Genomic DNA, 14,054 nt, shown 5'->3' with positions numbered 1-14,054 from the left:
TCATTCCCTAGCTTTCAAACTGATAAGGATGACCCGTGAAACTTTTAAACAGGCCACGGGCATTTCTAATAAGAGCACTAGTCTAGACATTAGTGGCGAGATACACCAATCATAAAAATGTTCCATCTTAATAGGCTTGTTAATTATTTTACAATTTGTCCTCCTTCAATGTGACATAAGGGTTTTTAAAGATGCTCGGTTATTCATTCATGTGGCCTTCTACTCAAAAAGAATGTTTTACAAGTTCTACGTTAGAGATAGGAAATGAGATAATAATGAGGAGTTGAGAAAAGAGGAACTAAAAGAACAAATGTTGACGAGGAAAGGAGATTAAACGAGAAACAATTTCACCAGCTGAAGAACATTTAAAGGCAAGAAATAAGTGAAAGCAACAAGCAGTGAAACTTGTGGATTTTTGGATTTGGATGTGTCTCGTAAACTCAATTAAGTATACGTAATCTAATTCTACCCTACATTCCACTTAAAGAGGTTCGTTTTTACGCTACCAAGACTAATTTGACAATGTATTTGTTCAGTGTATTGCAAAGCTACTATATCTGTTTTTTTTTTGTTTTTTTTTGTGGTGGGGTTACAAGTAACCACAAGTTCAAATGCAGATGATTTTATCTAGTCTACAAGGGGCATTTCTGAAAAGGAACTAACAGTAAATAGCTTTACATTTACTCCATCCATCCTTTACATTGATTCCATCCATTAATCCATCCATCCATCATCTTAGCTGCTTATCCTCATGAGGATGGCTGGAGCCTATTCCATCCATCCATCCATCCATCCATCCATCCATCCATCCATCCATCCATCCATCCATCCATCCATCCATCCATCCATCCATCCATCCATCATATTCACAAACACACCTATGGGAAGCTTAGAATGTTTAACCAGTCTGCCATTGTGCCACTATAAATTTCATGTAAAAATAATAATTTTCTTTCTTGTTAATAATAACATTTATTTGTTCAAACAGTTCTTTGGACATTCTATGTTGTCTTTTCGTGTGAATTTGAATAATTGGTTGTTTATTATGTTGATATGTAGGAGAGGCGCTAGCACACCTGGCACCTTTATCGAGGTAAGTGCTACAGATGATGAATGCACGGATGGACGTTTTATAAGTTATGTCTTTTTTTTTTCCCTTCCTTCCCTTGTGTCGTTACAGAGGAAGTTGAAACCACTTGAGGGCGCTGTAAACCACCACAAAGGTCTCATGGGAGGTTGACTCGGAGAGCGAACGAGAATACAAACTGGTTACTCATTAAACCCCCGAGAGACATGGACGTTTTTTAAAGCATTGTTTCTTTTGCTTTTTTGTTTTGTTTTGCATGAAAACCTCAATTTTAAATTATAATCTTTTAATGGATTGCAACAGAGTACTTAAGTGTTGATGTGAATTACAAACTGTGATTGATTTTAGCTTTTTTTTAGGTTTTAAATACATGAAAATATGTGTTTCCACAAGGCAGTCTGTTTGCCATTTACACCTCAAAGTTCAGTGGCCGCGGGTTCAATCTTAGCTCCAGCCTTCCAGGCTGAAGATTGCGTTTTCTCCGCGTGCCTGCGTGTTTTTTCTCAAGGTACTGCGGATGTTTTTACGTTACTGCAAAAACATCAACGATAGGTAAATTGGACACTCTAAATTGCTCTAAATTGTCCTTAAGTGTGTTCATGAGTCAGTGTTTGTTGATCTTTATGTACCCTACAATTGGCTGGCAACCAGCTCAGGGTATATCACAATCTCTGCCCAAAGACAGCTGGGATAGGTTCCAGCATGTGTGCGACCCTTCTGGGGTGAGGTAATGGATGGATGAATGTTAATCACACTGTCAATGCAGTACCACATTATGCCACAACATCCCAGGCAGCACTGTGGTGTACTAGAAGAGATAAATTATGGCGTTATATTTGTGCCACAATTACGCACGCGCGGAAAAAAAAATTGAGCGGAGAAAATCAAACTGAGCGAGCGAAAACAGATTTTGAGAGCAAGAAAAAAACTATTGAGCGCGTAATGATAAGAGTTTGAGCGCGCGCCGATGGAGTTTGAACACAGAAAAAGAAATTGCTCGCTCAAAATTCCTTTTTGCTCGCTCGCAATAGCATTCTCCCGCTCAACATCTCGCTCTCGCTCGCGATACTCCTCCCTCCCTCGCTCAACATCGCGTTTGCTCAACATCGAGCTCTCGCTCGCTCGAGTCGTCCTCTGCGCTCGCTCAGTTCTGTTCACGCGTTACGTTTGTGCCACAAAACCAGCCAATCAGAGCTTGTAAAAGCACATTGATTGACAGCTTTGTATCCAATGAGATTGCTTGTTGTGTTCACCCGGAACGAGCAAACGAGAGTGCGTCACATCGACGTAGGCGGGAGGGGTGGGCTTATATTATTAAAGTACAAAAACTAACAAGGTATTTCTGTCAAATGATACAATACAGTAATAATAATAATATTAAAAGTAATTCTCCAGCCCAAGTCCGTGTTGACGCACACTCGTTTGCCCTTTTCGGGTGAACACAGGGCAAACGAGAGTGCGTCAACGGATAGCGTACAAGCAATCTCATTGGATACTAAGCTGTGTCAATCAAAGTGCTTTTACAAGCTCTGATTGGCTGGTTTTGTGGCACAAACGTAACGCGTGAACAGAACTGAGCGAGCGCAGAGGACGACTCGAGCGAGCGAGAGCTCGATGTTGAGCAAACGCGATGTTGAGCGAGGGAGAGAGGAGTATCGCGAGCGAGAGCGAGATGTTGAGCGAGAGAGGGCTATCCCGAGCGAGCAAAGAGGAATTTTGAGCGAGCAATTTCTTTTTCTGTGTTCAAACTCCATCGGCGCGCGCTCAAACTCTTATCATTACGCGCTCAATAGTTTTTTTCTTGCTCTCAAAATCTGTTTTCGCTCGCTCAGTTTGATTTTCTCCGCTCAATTTTTTTTTCCGCGCGTGCGTAATTGTGGCACAAATAGAACGCCATAATAAATAGGCAAAAGTAACACAACGCAAATGACGATGCCCCTTTCATGTAATCGTTGTCCCCATGGAACACAGAGCAAAACGGGCCTTTGAGTATTGTGCTATACTGTGTTGTATGTGTAATAAATAGCAGTTTATTAATGTCTTACTATTATTGTAATAAAACCACCTTAACATCAGTGTTACTTTCCAATAGCCTATCTATGGCATGTTGTATGATATTAGCATTAAAGTAGCACATCTGTTGGCAAGGCTAGTCTGTGAAGATGTGCCGGATGGAGAGGAAAATTAGGTGAAAAAAGTTGATCTGAAATTCTGCCTGCTCAGGTCATATACATTTTGATGCAGTGGGAACCAGTTGTCTAAATTAATTTGGGGGAATTTGGAGGCTATATTCAAATGGCCAGCATTTATCAAGAAAACCATTTTGATCAGATGTAAAAAACCTAAGTATAATTTAATGATTTCAAATGTATGTAACTACAAACTACAAACATTTTTGACATGTTTTTACAAAGATTTGAGGTTCACTGCAATCCACTTTAGGAGCATTTTTTGTGGTTGTAATGAGAATGCATCTATTTAATTAATATCTGGTTCACCTTCCACGGGAAGGTCTACAACAGAAGAACTGTCACTTGAAACTTTATTTATTGTTTATTTAATGCCCTTTTACAGCTTGACTGGCTGGCATAATAGGCTGTCTCCTGACAACAAGACACAGGAGAAAAAAAAAAAAAGTAACTGGACGTGGATGAACACTTTCGACCCGCTTGGATGAATAATGGGTTTGGACGTGTGTGCGTGTGAGCGCGTGTGTGTGCCCTCATGTGATTTGAAGGCAGCATGACAGAATGAATGGGCTGTGATAGAATGAGGAAGAAGTGAAGGAAGCTAACACGAGCTACACTCATCTCATGTGCTGAGGTGTATCAGTGTTAAAGTAAGAAGTAAATGTATCAGCGATTCATGTTTCTTGAACATAGTTAGAATGTTGTACAAAGTAAGAAAATGTCTTGTTTTGAGAATATTGTTTTGAGAATAAAGTTGGACAATGACATTAAAGTTGGCAAACTTCAGAATAAAGTCAAACAACATGACTGAATGAAAAGGTTTTACCTGTGTTAAAAGGTAAGTGTTCAAATAAATGGGGTTAAAATTATACATACAAGACATAATATTAGGAGCAAAAAAGGAATTTATTGAGAATATCCTAACATAAATGTCCAACAATACAGTAGTACGAGTAAAACAACAATATTGTTGGAAAAATGTTTCATTTGACGAGGCAAAAATGTCATAAAGTTTGGATTCGTATAGTTTGAGCAGTATCCTTTCACTTCATTCTACTTTTTATTTATCATCCAGAACTTCAAAGACATCTCAGTGAATAAGAACTGACCCAAATTTTGAATTCAAAGCTCAACAAAATTAATTGTCTTCACCCCGGTGGACACGCAAGCATCAGCTTTTTAGTACAATTCTTATGTGTGTGTGTGTGGGGTGGGAGGTGGGGGCAGACCCACGTTTCTACATCTGAGTGGACAGACTATAAAATAAGCCAACGAAACACCTGAAGCAAGAGTTGGATTTGTACATCTTCGATGCTCTGCTCAGTCTAGTCTGACAGTACTTGATGTGTGGGGGCGGATGTTTTACTCTCAAATGCCAGGTTGTGCGCACACACACACACACACACACACACACACACGCACACGCACACACACAAATCTAAGTAAGTAAGATGGTAGTTAGGTAGGTCAGTGATTGGAAGGGTAGGTTAGTAGGTTTATATTTGTAACATTTTGAAAGGTATCTAGGTACTGGGTCTATCCTTTCTTTTCATCATACTTGGGCTGTTTTTAAGCCAACTGTTTTCAGAGTGTAGATACAGGTAGGTAGGTACAGGAGACAAGAAGGTAAGTAGGTAGTTTCAAAGGTAGGTACACAAGGCAGGTAGGTAGGAAGTGGAAACCGTCACATCTCGTTTAGTCTAAATGTCCTCACCCTGTCCCTGGTAACAAAAAACATAGACAGAACTGTCCCTCCAAATCCGAGCAATTCCAGAGCAAACATCAAGTGGATTTAAAGTGAGGTGTATTTTTTTTCTTTGTGTATTTTAAAAAATGTCATAATGCTTTTAAGACACTGGAGAACTCTAATAAAATGTGAAAAAAAATGTTTCCTGTCATACTTGTTTTCGCACCTTTGAACAATTTAGTTACAAAGAAATACTTTCTGCTCAAATTGAATCAAATACACATCTTTGATTCACATTCCCATCACGCAGGCAACAGTGAAAAATAATTGATGTGCTTTTGATGCCAGCATGAGAGCACAGTTGACTTACTGAAGCAAACAAATACACTGATCTCATGATATGAGAAGAGCACAAAACGACATGGACAAAAACACACTTACACACACACACACACACACACACACTAACAGACACAAAAAAGCAAAAGTGAAGAAATGAAGGATAAAACTTACATGTGAATCCCACATCACTCTTTTCTTTGGATGTCTCAGACAATGAACCTTGGGAAAAAGGAAAAGGATGGGATGAAGGATGGAGAGATGAATGCTTGGATGAACTGAACAGCAACAAGAAAAGAGTCAAATGGGACAAAAACACAACAGACTGACTCAACACTGTCAACATTGTTGATCTCCAACGGTATTTAACAGCAAATGCGTTACTCTTTTTGCACACCGTTTGTTGTTAATCGTCGACACATCTGCCAAATGCCAAACCGATTAGCGGCTGGGAAAACGCTAAAATAACGCAGCGTGACAGGAACGCACGGCACACCCGTTGACAAAACAAGACGGTGTAGGGAAAAAAAGCATTTGATTAAGTGAAAGCCAAATGAGAGGATAAAATAAAACAATGGCAGATATGCAACAGAAGGTGGTTACTTTTAGTAACAAACGTAACAAAAAGGTTACTTTTACACATTTGCCATGTCAATGCATTATTATTTATGTTTATTTGATTGGCCTTAATAAACCTTAATAACCTTAATAAAAAACGAGTAATATACAGGAATACAAATAGCTACTGACCGCTAAAGAAAAACAAAAAAAACACACATATATTTGAAACAAACTCGTTGCACTTGTAATTATCTTCAAATTACATATAATTCATTGACAATTATTTCTTGACTTTTCCTGATGATGACTAGTCATCCAAGATATGAAATGTGGGATTTGTGTTTCACTTGAGGCTTCTCCAACAGTGTCATTTAGACAGATGCCATTTTATATTCAAGTTCTTGTGCCATGAGTGGGTCATCAAAACAGGAGCATTAACGTATTCACTGCTAATCCAGTAAAAACGATGAATAGGTCAGCGCTATATTTGCCAATTCTTTCATTTCAGAAAAGTGAATCAAATTAGTAATGATACAATCATACCAGATAAGCTAGGACAATAAAAGCCTTGCTGAGAGGTTGTTCTAGAAGTACGTCGCAATATCTGACTTTCCTCTGTACTGCACAAACTGTTGCTACCTGGAGGTAGTCCCAAATCTCAGTACAAACAACACAGTGGTGTTCTGAAATCCTATTGAATTGTCAATACATTTTTTATTGTGTAATAAATGAGATAAGTTGAGGTGCGGTGTTTATTTCTTCAAGTATGAGACACACCGGGCGATCATCAGTGGCGAGGAAATACTGTATGGGCGGCTCTTAATTTAAAAGCATGAGAAAAATATAAGATTTAAAAAAGAAAAAAAAATCCTCCAGGATAAAAATGAGTACAACAAAGTAAATAAGGGTAAAAATAAATAAATAGCATTGAATTCAAAACCATAATATACAAATAAACACATTGGATATAACTAAAACAAAACACTTTCCACAAGGATGAAATTGGATAAAAATAAGCATGATTTTCAAAAACAACTGACACAGACATAGTCATTTTCTGAAAAACATAATAGCTCAGCCTACCAAATAAATCTAACATTAAAAAAGGAAAAAAAAATCCCTTGAACTACAGGAAAAAAAAATAAAATCATTTCGCTAAAACATACATAATCAATAAAATGTTCCTTTAAAAAGCTTTTTACACCTATTTTTTTTTTACCTCCCCTTTGACAACGTATTAAAGCGATAAGGATGGTTTGGTGTTCTACCTGCTAACTTGTCATACAATGCAAATACATTATAAAACACACACAGCAGCTCGGCCATCTATGGAGATTACTGCTGCTCTAAAAGATGACACAATAATTTATTTGCGGGACACGTACTATGTGCAGCACCGTGACACACATGCACATTTTATCTCTTCCTGTTAGTGCTACGGGAAGTAGTTGAAACTTAACCCGGTGCGTCGAGTTGTTACAAAGACAGAAAGTCAATCAGGGGAAATGAGCCTGAATGCATTATCCCGCAGGTTTCATCAAGAAAAGGTCGCTTTAATACAACGACAAAGCAACACTAAAGAATAATTGCATCTGAACGTAATAATGTCAAAATCATATTAATGGCTTTATGTCTTTTAGGGGGCCAGATTGCATAGTCATTCTTACCATTGTGATCCCTGATGGACAAGTTATTTATTTTTCTTAAAGAAAGGAGGATGCATCAATTTGATGCGCTGTGTTTACTTATTCAAGTGAGAATGCACCTAATGATTGAGTTTCTAAGAGGAAATAGACAAAACTTCCATTTGAAGTTTGACATTTAATGAAGTAGAGCACATGGCATTCATTAAAGCGGGGCCATAATAAATAAAATATGGTACACCATCATAGGTGAAAAAAATCATACTGTATAATGAAACAAGGATACATCTAACCTAACATTCATAATTCATAATTTGCGATGCAGTATTTATGTATTCAAGTGGTTGAGGCACGTGGCGATTTAAGTGAGACACGGGGCCCTATTTTGGTAAAGGTGTTCCCCAATATGCACAGCCATCATCCACAAGGGGAGATCATACAGTTTACCTGCGTGCCATTATCATGCACAGACCACTTGTGCAACCTCAAATGCTACAATTCTTCTTTGCACAAATTCGAGGAAAATACAGAGAGAGAAAATCTTCCCATATATAGTTAGACTGTACTTTGTGCTAGACTTGTGCTCTGCATGAAAACAGGACTCATGGTGCCTATATATAGGCTACAAGGCTACTGTTAAAGAAAATCCATCCATCCATTCATCCATCCGTCCGAGACAAACAAACATTCACCACTTCATTAAAGCAGGGCCATAATTAACAACCATTCACACTCACACTCTCACTGAGGACAATTTGATGTGTTCAATACACCATCCATGCATGCTTTTGGAATGTGGGAGGAGACTAAGGAGCACGAGGAGAATATGCAAACTCCACACAGGACGGCCAGGGCTAACTGGAATTGAACCCGGGACCTTTGAACAGACGTGCTAACCATATGTACAAATTGAATTTTCCCCCAACGGCACAAAAAGATGTATTCATTTGCGGAATTACATTTACGTGAGTAGAGTATGCATTTGCTTTATAACTGAGGCATTTGCAGAGGTGCACATAATTTGTACTCACATGAGAACCAGGACATAGTATTTGGTACGCACATTTTCTTTCATTAAAAGCTGTCTTCCTCAATGTCCTTCTCAATGTCACCCCCGCACTCGCAGCGCACCGTGTGTGTGCACATGCCTGCATCCTTGAAAAGTTTTATAAATCCATCAGTTATTGTTTGTGCGGTTTGTTCAGGATCCAGTTTAATTAGTCCAAGGAAGTCAGAGGTAAATTCTCCATCAACAGTGAAGTCTCAATGTAAACCATCTCCTTCAAGAGAGTCATACACGTCCAGACAGCCAATCCAAGCTGCTTCAGCAAACAAACAGATACAGTATACTCAGACTGGGAAGACATGAGTTGCGCATGCATAGCTTTATGGAAGGCAAGAAGAAAATATACAAAGAGGTTGCATTGTTCCTGCAGTTTGTCTCGCCACATAGCAAGAGGGCGATTAGCTATTGCTTCTCGATTAGCGCGTTTGTCAGATATTCACCTGCACTTTTCATACTTGTTAAATAAAAGCTGCCTGAAAATATTCAACCCTGTATCAAATGCACCTATTTTATCTGCTAGCCGAGGACATGAGCCGTAAGTCTTGCACCACATTTAAGTATGCTTCAAGCCACGGCACATCTTGACTCGGTTGTTGTCAGGGGTGAAAGTTAGGTAGGGTACGCGAATGCACAAAGTGAAGCATGCAACATTATTCATCAGTGATTTCTGAATTGCATGCAGTTTTGTGCATCCCTGGGCATGGTTACCACAGGCGTCAATTTGTTCCAATTTAACCTGTGCTAAATGACACACACACCCATTGTTTATTAGAGGCGTGGTATCTAAGTAAGTACTATTGGATGAAAAAGGGGGATTATAGTATTCCACCACATGTCTTAGAAAGACCTCTCCCCAATTCGGAACCTATCCACAGTTACAGCTCAAAAGCTCACCAACGCAATGACTGGTATAAAAATGCTTCAAATTGTGGCATCTCGTGGCAAAAACTATATTTGATGTGTGGTATGTACAGGAGACCCCCGTGTTACGGTGTCCCTGGCTTACATTTTTTGCATGTTGCTAAGTGGAATACTGAGTTTTTTCGTCCCCTCTTTGTGGTATTTTCCTGGATTTGCGACAAAAACAACTGCCATGACCCTAGGGGAGTTGGCTGTATTTGTGTTGTTTTTGCCTCCATTTGCTGGCGTTTTTAGGTAATTGCTTTTATTTACTATTGCCGTCAAACTGCTTCCATGCACGGCGTCACTACAATGCCGGTCTGCTATTGGTCGACGTCTCATCACGGAGATGCTGGTCTGCTATTGGTCGGCCTCACTTGTTTCAAATTGGCGGAATGGTAAAGCTTTGTTTGACTGTGAGTGGTTGCAAAGCCGTATTTATAGTGCGTTTGACTGCTTAATTCAAAGTTGAATGGGTTAGCCATGGGTCCCAAGATTGCTAGTGATATTAAAGAGAGAAGTAAGAAGATGATTTATATGAAAACAAAGCTGGAGATAATCAAGAAACACGAAGCTAGCCTAGCCTAGGCTACCCTTACTAGGGAATATGGGCATAACAAACGCCACTCAAAGGTAAATAAATCCTTTCTATATTTTTTATTTGTGATGTTTTCTGATTGTATACATGCATTTTATATATACGTAGCACTTACTGTACTATTTTGGTATGTATGTACAATTTTGATGTTTTTACCTGGGGTTCTAAACACATTAGCTATTTAACATAGGTTTGGATTGCCCGCCATACGGTGAATTCGCCTTAGGAGCCCAACCGCAGAACGGATTAATCTCGTAACACGAGGGACCACTATATTTATTTTAGTGGAAGATGCACTTGACACTTACATACAGCAGAGTAGCTACAGTATAGCAGAAAAAAGGTTATACAACATTGGTGTAAAAAATCAATTGTAAAACAAATTAAACTTGGATACTATAATATTTTTTAAGACGGAGAAAAGAGAGGCTTGTATATGATGTGCGCTATATATTTAATGGATGGTAGTTTAACACCGGAATTCAATACATTGACCTAATGGATATTAAATTGGTGTTGTGTACGCGTTTACATTTTGTCCTATTTCGATAGATGAGACGTAGCCAGTCCATTGTGGAGCTTTAATCTGCTGACAACACAACTAATTGTCTCTGTTTGTCAGTCCTTAGGAGTTGGACTGGGCTATATGTGTATATATGAATAGAGTGCAGACTTGTACTTTTAGTTGTTTTCCAACATTTTGTGTCAACTAAAGAAGCCCATGCGACTTGGAAAAATGTGGAAAAATAGTGATGATGACAAGGCGGAGGCTGATGATTCCTTGCTAATGAAGGCTTGTTGTCGCTCAGCACACGGAGAACCTGTGGCATCGTTACTCGCACAAACCAGCGCATGTGTGCGCACTCTAAAAATATGTTCCGCTATTTTTTTTCTTCTCCCCTCGTCAAATGTCTGCCAATTACTCTCGGCGCAATGAGTAAGCAAGGTACTCCTCCTCATGCTGCAAGTCAACAAATATAATTGCCTGCGCCTTGGAGAACCGCTGCTATATTGGCTTCACCCTTTCAAGCTTTTAAAAACTTCACCTCAAAAACATGGTGGGAATGAGCCAAACGGCAGTTCAATTGGTGGCTGATGCACTTTATTACTGTTATTTATGTGTTGTTAAGTTCTCGTAAGAAAGAAGGCTTTGACTTGATAGAGCGATGCGACCGTTGGGTGACGTTTGGAAAGTAAATGTGGATGAATCAACAGCATGAAAGCAGGAAGCTTTCTCAGAGGAAAAGCCACACAAGGCAAGCGTAGCGAGAGATGATAGCGATGCCTGAGGAAGAGTAGGAGGTGGAAGTTCGGGAGGTGGCATGAAAGAAAAGAGAAACACTGCCTAAATGCTGCATACTTTATGCCGTATGGCAACATTAAAACATGCATTCATACATAAAAAAAAACAATTGGTAGGAGATGATACAAATATTTTGTGAGAAATGGTAAAAAAACCTAGCAGCTAGCAGGACTAGCAAGATTTAGACAGATGTAACAATGTAGAAAAGGGGAAAAATGATTTAAAAAACATTAGGAAATGAACCAAAAATACAGTAATAATTTAAGAAGGGATTACATAGAAGCATAATTTAGCACGGGTTGGTACCAAAACATGAGTACTGCAAAATCACACATACTGTATTTAAGGTGACAGGGCACACAACCAAGCACTTAGAAAATGCTTGGAAAACAAACATTCTGTTGGTAGTGTTACACACACACACAAATTCACACACACAAAAACCCCCTCTAATTCTTATCAATGACAGGCCACATGTCAGGAGAGAAGGCTCAGCAAAACAGAAACCTGCCTGTTGGCCAAGGAAAGATGCCAGATAAAAGAACATAATTTCTAATCTCAAACTGACAACACAATTAAAGATTCTGCTACTTGTGTAAAACGATTTCTTTTGGATTTCTCAAAATGAATGCCGATTCCTCCATTCACAAGGAGCAATGGCCAGAGCAGTGCAAGGCATTTTTTTTTTAACTATCGTTGAGCTGCATATTTATGACCGGTAGGAGACGAATCAACTCACTTTGCATACAAAGTCCGTCAGTGCAATTCTGAGAGTGAAGGACCAGACCCTCGCAGTCCTTCCCACCATTTTTAGGTGCCGGGTTGTTGCATTCGCGCCTCCTCCACTGGGTGCACTCCGTCCCACAAGCCGACCACTTACTCCATTCGGTCCACTCGCCGTCCACTGTAGGCAACGGGAAAAAAATGAAAACGTGAGCTCTGAGATGGGAAATTTAAAGACTTTAGTTGGAAATAATGCAAACGGTTATATCAGGCACAAGCATAACCGCTATAATAGTGTTAAAGTGAATTAGAAATGGTACAAATAACATAAAAACACAGAAATATAACAAGAAATATAACAACAAGTGCTTGGACTGTTTTGATGAAAGGAAAATATTTTGTTTCACAAATACAGTAATCATACTCAGCACAGAGAACTCATGCAAACTGAAACAAACTGTGAAATGGCTGAAACAAGAAGATTATAATTGCTTATGGATACCAGAAGATGGCACTAAAGAACACCTTTTGGAAATAAATCTGACACTAAATTATTTAGTGGGGAACTGCTACAAAAAAGTAAGAATTAAGAAGAAAACATACACATTTATAAGAGGGTACAAAATAGGTAATAGGTGGTTCAGAAAATCACATTTAGATGGGAAAAGCACAAAAACATAATTCAGCAATAAGTGATGCAAAAACATAAAATAGATGAAAATGGCAGAGAAAAAGTCTGAAACTGCAACAAATGATGGTGTTCATGTTGGGTTCAAAAATCTTTTAAAAACAAAAACTTAGAAGGAAGCTGTGCAGAGAAAATAAAAATATAAAACAAAAGCAAGCATTTTCTTGAAAAGATCTACCAATGTGCTTTATCGGCAAACCTATACCCTGCAATTGACTGCTGGGCTAGGCTCCAGTCCTACCAAAAGCTATACTAACAGTAACAGTCAATTCTTTCTATTAATGGGTAATAGTTTGTGCAAGAGACTCTGACAGTTGGTCAATGGCGATAGTGCCTTTTCATCTTATTTAATGGCAGTTGACAACTCCAGAGCATTGGTTACATAAGTTGCGGAAATAAAACTGCACCATCACGCATTTGAATAACAACACCAACAAAGTAGATTGATCAAACGAATATGAACATATTTATTGGAAGAAAGAGGTTTACAAATATATTTGAATATTCAGAAGAAACCATAAATCTGTAATTATGTGTCTGTTTCTGATGGAAAAAAAATATGATACACAGTGGAACCTCAGTTCTGGCATAGCGCTCCCAGTGGTTTAGCATTCATACCTTTGCCACAAGAAAAGGTGGGAGAAAATCCCCACCTGAGCTAGAGTAATAATAAATGTTGCCAAATATTAGCAGAAGAAACTAACAGTTGTTTGAAGGTTTCTAATGAATACAACAGCTATCCTAAGTTTTGTTCATTTGTCTGCATTTCACGCTATAGCTTAGACCTCAGCTTTTTGAAAAATGAAATTATACAGGTGGGTTAAACATGTTGGGATCTATTTTGGGAGAGCGATCTCCCACGTGTTCTGCGTAAAAAAAAAAAAAAAGACGACATAACTTTCTTTTCGCAATTTTAGTTTTCCGTGTTTGGGAATTTGGCAGATGGCGTTGGGTCCTTCTCGGCAGGCTAGTGGACAGAGATGCCTCTCACCATATGCAGAGGACATTTCGCCAGCAATGAAATAATGTAAAAAAAAAAAAGGTGCACCATTTTTTTTTTTTTTTGCGGCAGTGCAAGTCCAGTTTACCACGTGTGATTTTGATAGACCTCAATAGGAATAATTCTGGAATAATTTTATTGTATGCCCCTGACACATCTTTCAATTTTGTGAGCAAAAGTAGACTCGATTTTAGCCCTCCTAAACAGCAGGTCTTTTACCTGACGTAAGTGGTCTAACACAATTTTTGTGGATTTGATCGAGGCAAACAG

General features: G+C 38.8%; 1 protein-coding gene across 2 annotated transcripts in view; it reads right to left on the bottom strand.

Moving 5' to 3' along the window:
- Positions 1-14,054, bottom strand: part of LOC148429481 (netrin receptor UNC5C-like) — a 185,478-nt gene that overhangs the window by 17,675 nt on the left and 153,749 nt on the right. The window contains exons 7-8 of one of the 2 annotated variants that reach the window (XM_088419961.1): positions 12,113-12,277; positions 5,477-5,524 (exon numbers count right to left, since the gene is read on the bottom strand). In XM_088419961.1, coding sequence (XP_088276087.1) covers positions 5,477-5,524; positions 12,113-12,277 — 213 coding nt within the window. The remainder of the gene's footprint in view (positions 1-5,476; positions 5,525-12,112; positions 12,278-14,054) is intronic. The other variant, XM_088419970.1, reaches the window with a different exon arrangement.

The sequence above is a fragment of the Hippichthys cyanospilos genome, chromosome 1 (assembly GCF_059441005.1).
Source record: "Hippichthys cyanospilos isolate Australia breed blue-spotted pipefish chromosome 1, RoL_Hcya_1.0, whole genome shotgun sequence".
NCBI classification, from domain to species: domain Eukaryota; kingdom Metazoa; phylum Chordata; class Actinopteri; order Syngnathiformes; family Syngnathidae; genus Hippichthys; species Hippichthys cyanospilos.
Note: the sequence above shows the minus strand (reverse complement) of the source record. Positions and strands in the feature narration are given on the sequence as shown.